At 35.2% G+C, this 12,056-nt stretch overlaps 1 protein-coding gene across 1 annotated transcript in view; it reads right to left on the bottom strand.

Annotated features, from left to right (window-relative positions):
• The window catches only part of LOC107733246 (kinesin-like protein KIF1A), a 65,488-nt gene that overhangs the window by 33,830 nt on the left and 19,602 nt on the right, over nt 1-12,056 (bottom strand). Inside the window, exons 7-16 of the mRNA XM_016544805.1 lie at nt 10,632-10,743; nt 10,332-10,409; nt 9,936-10,001; nt 9,806-9,823; nt 9,454-9,460; nt 9,292-9,370; nt 8,750-8,914; nt 8,230-8,372; nt 7,090-7,128; nt 764-966 (exon numbers count right to left, since the gene is read on the bottom strand). Coding sequence (XP_016400291.1) covers nt 764-966; nt 7,090-7,128; nt 8,230-8,372; nt 8,750-8,914; nt 9,292-9,370; nt 9,454-9,460; nt 9,806-9,823; nt 9,936-10,001; nt 10,332-10,409; nt 10,632-10,743 — 910 coding nt within the window. The remainder of the gene's footprint in view (nt 1-763; nt 967-7,089; nt 7,129-8,229; nt 8,373-8,749; nt 8,915-9,291; nt 9,371-9,453; nt 9,461-9,805; nt 9,824-9,935; nt 10,002-10,331; nt 10,410-10,631; nt 10,744-12,056) is intronic.

Genomic DNA, 12,056 nt, shown 5'->3' with positions numbered 1-12,056 from the left:
TTAAGATATTTTGGATGAAAACCGGGAGGCTTGTAGTAAATTACACTGTCAAGGTCCAGAAAAGTATGAAAGACATCGTCAGAATAGTCCATCTGCCATCAGTGGTTCAACCGTAACGTTATGAAGCGACTAGAATACTTTTTCTTACGCGAAGAAAACAAAAATAACGACTTTATTCAACAATTCGTCTCCTCTGTGTCTCTCCACATCACCATAGCGCCATTTTGGAGAATAACCACTGAACGCAAACTGCGTACGCTATTCTGTGTCAACCGCGACACAAGGATACGTTTTCTACGTTGACAGTGTAATTTACTTGGCAGTCAATCGGACAGTCACAAGCCTCCCGGTTTTCATCCAAAATATCTTAAATTGTGTTCCGAAGACGAACGAAGCTTTTAGGGGTTTGTAACGACATGGGGTTAAGTGATTAATGACAAAATTTTCATTTTGGGGTGGAGTAACCCTTTAAACTTTTTTTGTTTCAGTTAGCTGCTAAACCAACATTTCTCACTTTTTCTATTTCTATTCTATTTTATTCCAGCTTTATTTCAATTGGTGGAAACCATTTTAATAGATTTAGTTAATAACAACAATATTGCATGTAAGTACAGTAAAACTAAGGGGGGAAATTATTTTTTAAAAATGTTGAAAAATATGATATGAGCCCTTTAATCTGAAGTTGTTAGGCAAATGTTTGTCAGATTTATATTTGAAGGATTTCAGTCAGTGTTATCAGGGTTTCGTGCTTTATGCCAGTCACCTTGAGTCTCTCAATGGCTTCCTCGCTCCCTGGGCTGAACATGATGCGATCATGGAGGCTGCTGATGGAACCAGCTCGGCTGGACAGGGCGGAGAGAGATGGGGAGGGGCTCATCCCCGTCATAGCATTGGTCACTGTGGAGAGATCACCTCTTTGATTGACAGCTTGGCCACTATTGTTATTGTTCTTGTAATCGGATATGTCTGTCGGGGAAGGGGGAGAGAGGTGCGGGGTGGGGAGAGGGGCAGGAGGTGACAGACACAGAGTTCAGAGAGAAGCAGACAGAAAAGGATGAGCAGAAGAAAGGAAAGACAGAGAAAGACATGTAGCTTGAAATGAATTTGAATTCAGAGACCCAGAAATTTCACATGTGAGGAGAAACGCCCAAGATACAAAGAAAGAACAGACAGTCACAGCCCAGTAAAGGGGACAAGCAGAAATAAAATAAAAGCTCTAGAGCAGGCACCCGGCAGCACAGAGACACGCCAGCCATCAGCTAGCCTACAGCGTTACACACCGGCCATCCAATGACAGCAACCTGAGAGCCACGTCTGAAAAATTTAACAGGCATGCATGCATTGATCTGGGCTGTTATTTGACACTAGTGTCTTATATTTGTTAGTGTACATTGAGCAAAATGCTGTTAGTCCATTCAAGCAACTAAATGGCAATCCTTTCTTGGTCTTAAAGGAATAGTTGAGCCAAAATTGAACATTTTGTCATAATTTGCTCTCACTCATTAAAGGGGTCATGACATGAGAAATCAAATTTGCCTTGATTTTTTGGAATATAAGAGGTCTTTGTACCATTAAAACATCCTGCAAGTTTCATAGCTTATAGATCTGAGGTGCAAGGGTCACCCGGGAACAAACATTTGCATAAACACTGCCTCCAGAGCAAGGCATCGATGAACAGTCATCTTCTCACCATAGGCCCCGCCCACTGGCGTTTAGTTGCTTAACGGCTGACAATTGATTACGCTGAATGCGAGTGTCGCGTCAAAAGCAAATAGAAATTACAATCACTGCCGCTATCTTGTCTACAGTAGATACAGTATAGAGATGCGCATTTGTTTTTTGACACAGTCCACGCGCTTGAGTCTGTCAATAGGACAAATGAAGTGAAAGAACGTTCGTTTTGACGCGTTTGGTTTAAACAGCTCGTTCACATCTTTGTACAGATATCAGAAGGATCCCAGCGTAAGGAACAAGTAGATAGTTTATTTTTAATGGCATCCCGGATGGTGTCTGAGGATTGATCGGAGCATTTTGCTTTGTAAACGAGGCTTAGTTTCATGGAGAGTTCACAAAGAAACATTTGTTGAAAGATGAAGCGGTACTAGATCTGACTGCAGCTGCATCACAAACCGTAAGTAAATAATTTCATAATGCTTTGTCTGTAAATGACCGTTTTTTTTTTTTTTATTATGTTGTCAAAACACTCACATGCAATAGAGAGGGGGTGTTGATACTGTTTCCTATGCAGTGACGTTAGCCAATCATAACAGTGGGCAATTACTGAAAAGCCTTAAAGGACACGCCCCTTAAAACAGGTCGTTTTAGACAGAGGGCCAGAATAATAAAAAATAATCATTTTTCTACATATTTATTTGTTTTTAAACTTTATTACCGTTATAAGTAACCCTCAAGGAACATGTTAAAATAATAAAAAAAAATCCATGTCATGACCCCTTTAAACTATTTTCTTTCTTCTCTGCAATACAATAGACTTTAGTCAGCGTCTTATTTCATTTTTGTCAGGAATGAAAACGAGGCTGTGAGGGACAGAAGTACATTGTGTTTACTGTATGGATTACACTGTTTTTTAAAAACAGTTACAACAGGTTGAAAAAAAAACTTCCAGTTGATAATGCATGACGTTGCATGACACAGGAGCGTGTCATTGTAAAAACTGTAAGTCAATCCCTCACAGCCTCATTTTCAACTGTGTTAAATTCAGTATGGCATCTAATCTGACTAAGATGTATACAAGATATTTAGACAATGTTTTAGCTGTTCATATTATGATGTCCAAATTGTTCATGAGCCAAAAATGACATACATAGAAATGAATCCAGTATATGAGTCAACTGGTATATTATAAGCCTAGTGAAGTGACACAATCGCTTTAAATGATAACCAGATCAAAATTAAGTCTTAATTTACTCTCAAATCAAATTAGAACACTGATAAACGTTCACATACAAAGGCTACATCAAATATGACGACATGAACTTTAAACGTCAAAAAACGTCACACCTTGTTGGTTCTCACATGCCATGAGATCATTTGAGGTTTGTGTTGCCTCTGTCAAGTTTGTTATGACTGGTGTATCATACAAGTGATCATGTTGATTTAGAAAACTTTGTATTAAAAAATGACTCTAGTAAAAAAATATTATATTTAAAATACATTTATTTCATACTATGTATAGTTCAAATCTATTAACATATTTACTGACATATCGCTCAAGACTTAACGATATCAATTATAATTAAATCTTATTAACTACTTGTGCACAATGCATATTTCTTAATATTAAGCCTAAAATGTGTTTTAATGTCACTACTGATGAGGATTGTCTTTAAATGCAAGATATTTAAAGTGTACCTAAAGTATACATGCAATAGTATATCTTTAGTTGGACTTCAGCACAACTACTGCTCAATTTAAAGTGCATTAAGTACAAAATAAGTTGCAGGGTATTTTTATCAAGTACATAAATATGTAAATGTATTTGTAGCATACTTAGCATTAAATAAATGTATTTCAAATACATTTTATTATATTTATCTTTCACTAGGGGAAGCTAACTTTATGCCCATTTGGGACCGCAAAACCCAAATGACTTTCATTATTTGGTCAAAAAAAGCTAAAACATTCATCAAAATATCTTCTTTTGTGTTGCGCATAAGAAAGCAAGCCAAATGAGTCTGAATGACATGAAGGTGACTAAATGATGAATATTGTTAGGCTAAACTATCCCTTTAAATATGCATGATATCACCAATGGAGCTTTGGGGTTTGAGGTTATACTAAAATGATATCTAAAATACATCTACAATATTGGCAAAATATACCTAAGAAAATGTCGGTAACACTTTATTTTAAGGTGTCCTTGTTACATGTTACATGTACTTACTATTATAATAACAATAAATTATGCATAATTACATGCAAGTAACCCTAAACCAAACCCTAATCCTAACCCTAACCATATAGTAAGTACATAAAGTTCATATATATTACTCAGTACTTAAATGTATACTTACACTGTAACAAGAACGCCTTAAAATAAAGTGTAACCAAAATGTCTTAATGAAAATATGCACTACACAGACTTTTGTCTAAATAAATGCTGTCTAAAGAGAATGCTATTGCCATGCTATTTTAGCCTATAGGCCTTTTTTATATCCTTAACGCTATCTAGCATTGGCCCATCTCTCATACTAATTAACATACACTTTTTATAAGCAAATGTTGACTGTAGTACATTAGCAATGAGCTCATATTTCTGCTAAAAGCCAGTGACTCTCATTCCCATCATCTCTAACCAGAGTGATCGTCATCGCTGACCACAGTAAAACCTCCATTACCAGCTCCATTATGCTCTCGTGAAATCCATTTACAATGAAACAACTTGCAGCCTACATCTGAGTTACAAAACAACATTCACGACTCTCACAAAAGAAAGATCCTCCCACGTTTCTCACTGCCAGCATTTCATATAAAATCCACCTATCCAACCACTAAATATCACATATCCCTATAGCTGAACAGTTATGCTAATACCATACGAAATGTAACACGGGATATAATAGCTAAATAAACGTATATTCTACATATAGCCAGTTTGGCTTTGTAATTTCTCTATAACCTTCGCACAATAACATCTCTCAGCTCTGACAGTGCTGCTATGGCAACAGAGCACTTACTCGGTGCTACTACACTCCTAAGAGAGCTACATGGCAAGTATCTTGGGTAAACCGTGAGAAGACGTGGCCCCTGGTGATGGATGACTAAACACAAAAGATGGAGACTGAGGATTCTATGCATATAGCAGCTGATATGAGAGGATTACATAATGTGCATTAAAGAAAGGCACTTCTGCTTATATTTTCTGCTTAGGGCAAAGCTCTGTGCCAATGCATGCAAGGCTTAAGATTAACTAAGCTTTTTTCGCCTCTCTGCATCATCAATCTGTGTTTGAATAATGGCTGCATCACGCAAACAGCAAATGTGATCAAAGATGTTTTTCACCACTGGCCAGTCACATATCTTACAGTGCCAATAACCAATCTTGTTTTAGCAAAGGCTATTTAACTTCACACAATATTACATAGACAATTTATCCATAGTACAAACAGAATATCATTTCTGTTCATTCTTTGTCTGAATAGAATCTATATCACTATTTGTACTCAAATGTTGTCATTGTTAACTAAGACTAAAAATAAATAACTAAATATTAAAAATATTAAAATAACTAACGAAATAAACTAACGAGAATATTAAAAATCATTTTCGTTAATAACTGTAAAATACAGCTGAAGTAAAATAAAATGTTTGATGCAAAACTTAAATTTAAATGAAAATTAGAAATGTTGTTTAAGTATTAAGTACTAGAGTACTAAGTACTAGAATCACTAAGACTGAATAACTGGTTGAAAAAAACTAAAAAATAAAAGAAAAATGTGAAAATCACATAACAAAAATCACTGAAACTTCACCTAAAAATTTAATTGACAATATAACAATAACTAATATAATAGTATTTAAATAACACTAAAATAACATTGGTGCAAACAAGATTGTATTTTTTCTTTATTTTATTAGATTTATTTTATTTGCTGTAAATAGCATCTACCTTCTCTTACACATGTAAATAGTTGCTGCCAATCTGAAAATAATTATCTTGGTTTGGAAAAACTGGGCATTGATTGTATTCCATCATCACCTACAAAACCCTGAGGAAAGAAATGTTATATCAAGTCCATTTCACAAAGTTTTATTTTTATCAAGTAACCGAAAAAAGCACTTAATGTGGTAACATCTAAATTAACTGTAAATTGAAATTATTTAACCAGACTAAATCAAGTTATGACAAATTACGTACTCCAACAGAAGTCATTTTTATGGATTAGATTAGGCAGAAATGGTTCCTTGATGTAACAATTGCAGGTTTTTCAATGACATGTTTAGTGGAATTGAAGCTTTAAACGTGAGTTGTGTCACATAGGATATTAAGAAGCATTAGTTTGGATGTTTAGCTGTTAATAAAGCTGCAGCTAGCAACAGGCAGCCACTGCATAAGAGCTTCAGAGAACACAAGCTGTCACTCAAACACACATCTGCTATAAGCCCCTCCCACTGCGAAACACAAGCAGATAGAAGTCTTTCTCCCATGTCTTCAACAACCGTAGTGCATATAAACTGAAGTGTGATTTTTACATACGGTGTCCCAGAAGTATTCAGACACAATTCATACTTAAAAAAGAATGAATTTTCTTGCAATAGATTACAAAATGTAGCACTATGTATTGTAAAGAAAAGTAGCACATTGCACATGCAGATGCCACTTTGTTTGATACTTAGTTATCTAACTAATTAACTAATATGACAGATAAGTGGATGAGTGAGATCAATTAGTTCATAAGTGTGACATAACATTTATCCTGCTCTGCATTGCAAGCCAAAAGAGAAACATAACAAAAAGAGAGGGTGTCAAGAGAGAGGAAACAAACAGCCCTGCAGCACCAGACTAGATAAAGCAGCTTTCAGCTCAGAAACCACACTAGCAACAAGGGTTAGAAAAAAGCAACAACCAAATAATCACAATATATCACCAAAATACCAACTCCAAAAATGGCATTTTGGTAATAATCATTTAGATTATTAGAAGACTGTATTATGTTTGTCCATTACTACATTATAATGTCCACAACTACATTATTTATAATAATCCAAATATTAGATACTAAATAAATACCAAATACAGAAATGTTGTTGTATAATTTAGTATATTATTTATATAATGTTGAATGTATAATGGTATAATTATTACTGGCAATTATAAAAGCTGGTTAATATATTTACAACTACACAGAGAAATTACAACAAAATAGTTTGATAGCCTTAACAGACAAACATTTATGGCTTTCATGGGATATGACATGAACATGTCTCTGATATGATTTTTGTATGATTGAGAGAGTATGAATTTTCTCTCAAACCCTTGAATGGACCCTGAGGCTGCAGCGATCTGCTTTATCCATAAAAACTGCAAAAGCATAGAAGAGAGAGTGAGATATAGCCCAAGAAACACACATTTCAAACCAGCAAAATCTTCAACTGGCCCCCGAAACGCTGAGAGAGAGTGACAAAGAAGGAACAAGAGTAAGAGGAATAAAAAAAGCTATAAAATTGAATAGAAAACAAGAGGAAAGTGAGACGAACTGTTTGACACAAAAATACTAAGAGCTAAGAGGAAATTCTGAGTCTAATTTAGACTTTTGAAAGTCACTTGACACTGAATTGTACCAAACCCAGAGGGCTAGACTCCAGATCGTCTGTTCTAAGGAATTTCCCCGCTGGGATCACCATCGAGAGACGATAGGATGAGAAAAGAAACGAGTGATTAGAAGAAATAGAGAAATAGAGTTAGGAGTTCACAGGGAAGAGTTGAGGACCCAGTGAATCAATGTGAGTTGTTTAAAGAGCGTACATTTTAATTTGCGTGTGTGTGGTAATTAACAATTTATACTTAATTTTAACCATCCATGATTATATATGCAACTCTCTTCCATCTCTAATAGAGACATAAGAGCTCTGTTCCAAAACCTTGCAAGCTGCTTGCTGCCAACTACCTACTGTACATAGGCAGCTGCCTAATAAGACAGCCAGCATTGACTGTAATGGAATATCAAAAGTGACCAATTTTGAAAACTTTATGTTGACAGCAAGTTCACGTGGTGCACAAGTAGTGCTCAACGCTGAGACTCAAACTGACGTTAAAGTTTGTTGTTAGCATGTTGCTAAGCTAACAGTTTGATACTCTAACAAACATAACAATACACAACATTCACAAAATATTAGGTAAAATAAACAATTGTAACACTGAATTCCTTCCATTGATACTTTTAGTACTGAATGAAATATAACTAACATATATTTAATCAACATTTATATTTTTCGTCCACCATTTTGGGCTAATTTTTTCACAGTGTTTCACCTCTAAAGGCATACCTACATGTTTCCTTAAAATATGGCCAAAAAAGAGCTTAGAAGGCAGCCTAGTTTAGTTGCCTACTTCTCTCTAGGCAGCTTACTAGGATTTGGAACAGAACAATAAAACATTATGCACTAATGCATGTCTCAGTACCATAAAAACAAAAGTGGTCACACACTGTCTGATGAAATACTTATGATGAAATAAAGGCAGAGCAGATAAAAAGCAAACACTCTTACTCTCGATGATGTCACCCAGGCCCTGGGCATAGAGGAGGTCCTTCAGACGGGACACCTCATCTTTCAGCTCACGCACCAGACGGTTATTAGGATCTTCATTGATCACAGCATTACAACGGATCTGCTTAGCCCTGTCTGCATACCTGAATCACACACAAAGTGGACTTAAGATGGTAAAGAAAAAATAAATGGTAATATATGTAAAAAAAAAAATGCTTTAATAATGCTGCTTTCTTATGGCTGTTGCAGTAGATATATACACATAGTATAATGAAAAAAGATTTTAGACAGACACACATACACACACTGATAGGTGCCCAATTACTCTGCTCAGCAATATTACTGCACACCAGTATCTTTGAAGGGCATTTCAAGTGGGAGGCAGGTGTGTGGAGAGAGAACAGGAACATTCTCATTATGTAACATACCGCAGTACCCGTCAGCTCATTAACTAGCTCATTACCAACCTCAGACAGAGAGAAAACAATGATAGAACTGGTGTTTTACTGAGTAAGAATACCTGAGAGTGCTGAGGGTTTCATCATAGTTGATGTCAGCAGGACTCTGGGCATAGAGGAGGTCCTTCAGACGGGACACCTCATCTTTCAGCTCACGCACCAGACGGTTATTAGGATCTTCATTGATCACAGCATTACAACGGATCTGCTTAGCCCTGTCTGCATACCTGAATCACACACAAAGTGGACTTAAGATGGTAAAGAAAAAATAAATGGTAATATATGTAAAAAAAAAAATGCTTTAATAATGCTGCTTTCTTATGGCTGTTGCAGTAGATATATACACATAGTATAATGAAAAAAGATTTTAGACAGACACACATACACACACTGATAGGTGCCCAATTACTCTGCTCAGCAATATTACTGCACACCAGTATCTTTGAAGGGCATTTCAAGTGGGAGGCAGGTGTGTGGAGAGAGAACAGGAACATTCTCATTATGTAACATACCGCAGTACCCGTCAGCTCATTAACTAGCTCATTACCAACCTCAGACAGAGAGAAAACAATGATAGAACTGGTGTTTTACTGAGTAAGAATACCTGAGAGTGCTGAGGGTTTCATCATAGTTGATGTCAGCAGGACTGAGAGCCGCCACCATTGCGGTGCGAGAGTTGCCACCTGCAAAGGTCAAAGGTCAAGTGCTTCAAGAGTGAGAATACATTAAAATCCTGTTTCATGTGACAGAACACCCTTATACATACCAAGGTTCTTATATTATTGTTCAAACATTTGGGGTCAGTAAGCTTTTTTTTTTAAATAACTCGCTTATGCTCAACAAGGCAACATTTATTTGATCTAAAATACAGTAAAAACAGTAAAATATTATTATTACAATTGTAAATACAAGAATTTTGTATTTAGTTATTTTTGTGAAAAATGTGATACATTTTTTTTTCTTGGATTCTTTGATACATAGAGATTAATGTCAAAATTAATAATCAAAATTAATCAATTAAAAATTAAATAAGTTCAAAACAAAGAATAGATAGATAGATAGATAGATAGATAGATAGATAGATAGATAGATAGACATGTTGTTTCATGTTGTTATACCTTGTTTGAGCCAGAATCCTGCAAAAATAAGTGATTGCAGATCATTAAACTGACATACATTAAACTTTTTATGCAAAAAATAATAAATCATCAAACATCCTCAAGGCTCAGAGTAAAACAAAACACTTACCACCTCAGCCAGAGCTGAAATGACTTTTCCCAGGGTAGTAAGTGATTTATTGATGTTTGCCCCTTCCTGAGATAGAAAGAGTAAGTAGAAAATTGAATTACAATTCCAAACTCAAAAAATTACTGATGATAGAATGAAGTGGGGTACTGTCAAAATGCCAGTATGCGCTCTGTGCACTAATAGCAGGAAGTACAGGAAGTATGTAGAGAGAATTAGAGGACAAAGGGAGAAAGAGAAAGAGACATTTGTAGATGTTAGAAAAGACAAGAAACAGAGGGGATACAATGATGTGGAAGACCACAGAGATACTAAAGGAGTTAAATAGAGGGCATGAAAGGACAACAGACAATTGGGGATAGGAAGTGAATATATACAGTATATATATATATTAGTCACCTTGAGCCGTGTGCCTTTGGCTCCAGTGGAATCTGCTCTCTCACTGCCGGCTAAATCCACCAGACTGATTTTGCTGACCTGCCAGAGAAGTTCAGAATAGGTCAATAATGAACATGCTGAGAAATGGACAGGCCCATATCACCTTTCACATTACCCATACAGAAAAAAAAACTCTCAATGTCAAAAGTCATCCAACACAGCCCTGTGTAAGGGTGAGAGACAAGTGGCCTAACCTTTCGATCTAAACGGAGCTGTTTATTGTGACTGACAGGGTCTGTAATATGCAACAGCAGCACAAACCTTTTCTGAAGTGTTATCTGTTTCGGAGTCATGGCGCTTCTGGGTGAAGATGATGTTGAAGACAGCGTGTGAACGGCTGCTGGTCTCATTCATGTTAGTGGCAGCTACTGTCCTGGATAACAGAATTTCACCATTCAGAAACTTCATTAATATTGACTGCTCAGACTCTATACCTTGTGAGGAAGTGCTGTGTTTTAAAGTTAGTGCTGTATCATTGCATTTGCACTAACTTCTGCCTCTGTGATTCATCTGATGACCAACAAAATGTTTCCCTGATGTATTTAGATCCAATCCTTAATGTACAGTACTGTCCAAAGGTTTGAAGGCAGTATGTTTTTTTCCTTAGGAAATTAATACTTTCATTCATTAAAAATGTATTAATTTTTCAAAAGTGACAGTAAAGACGTTTACATTGTTACAAAAACTTTATTTTAAATAAATTTAATAAATTCTATATTATTCAAATAATCCTGAAAAAAACCACAACTCCACAAAAATATTAAGTAGAAACGATTGATAATAAGAAATGTTACTTTGTTACTTGATGTTCAGAAATGTGCAGCAAATCAGCATATTAGAATGATTTCTGAAGAATCGTGTGACACTGGCAGCTATTGAAAATTCAGTTTTGTCATTACAGGAATAAATTACTTTTTAAAATATTTTACAATAGAAAAGATATATTTTAAATGCAATAATATTTGTATTTTATTTTTGATCTTGGTGTCTTCATATTCATCAAATGCAGCTAAAATAAAAAATAAAAAACTCCTAATTATTCATTCCATTAATGAGCTCCTGTCTGTTTTGCCAAACATTAACTTACATAACAGACTAAATAAGTATAGTGCATTGGCAGTGGTGCATCTCAACACCTTGAGATTAGAGAACTGTTGACTGACGCTAAGCTGAGGAAACAGGAATGCACTAACATAATGCCTCCTGGAATTAAATGGTCCATTTGTTTCCATGATGATAAGCATATATTGATAAGTGATGATATATGATGATAAGTAAATATTTGTTTTCCTCTCAATGTGGCCATGAAGACCTTGAAAAAACACATGTGACCAGGACCACTGGTCTGTGCAGCAAAAGGCTATCATTGTTTATTTCTAGAAGCCAGAATAGAATAGAATAGAACAGAACAGGATATGATATGATATGATATGATATGATATGATATGATATGATATGATATGATATGATATGATATGATATGATATGATATGATATGATATGATATGATATGATATGATATGATATGATATGATATGATATGATATGATATGATATGATATGATATGATATGATATGATATGATATGATATGATATGATATGATATGATATGATATGATATGATATGATATGATATGATATGATATGATATGATATGATATGATATGATATGATATGATATGATA

Source organism: Sinocyclocheilus rhinocerous, unplaced genomic scaffold (assembly GCF_001515625.1).
Source record: "Sinocyclocheilus rhinocerous isolate Xijiao unplaced genomic scaffold, SAMN03320098_v1.1 scaffold2867, whole genome shotgun sequence".
In the NCBI taxonomy this organism is placed as follows: Eukaryota; Metazoa; Chordata; class Actinopteri; order Cypriniformes; family Cyprinidae; genus Sinocyclocheilus; species Sinocyclocheilus rhinocerous.
The sequence above is the reverse complement of the archived record's forward strand: the minus strand, read 5'-3'. Positions and strand labels throughout refer to the sequence as shown.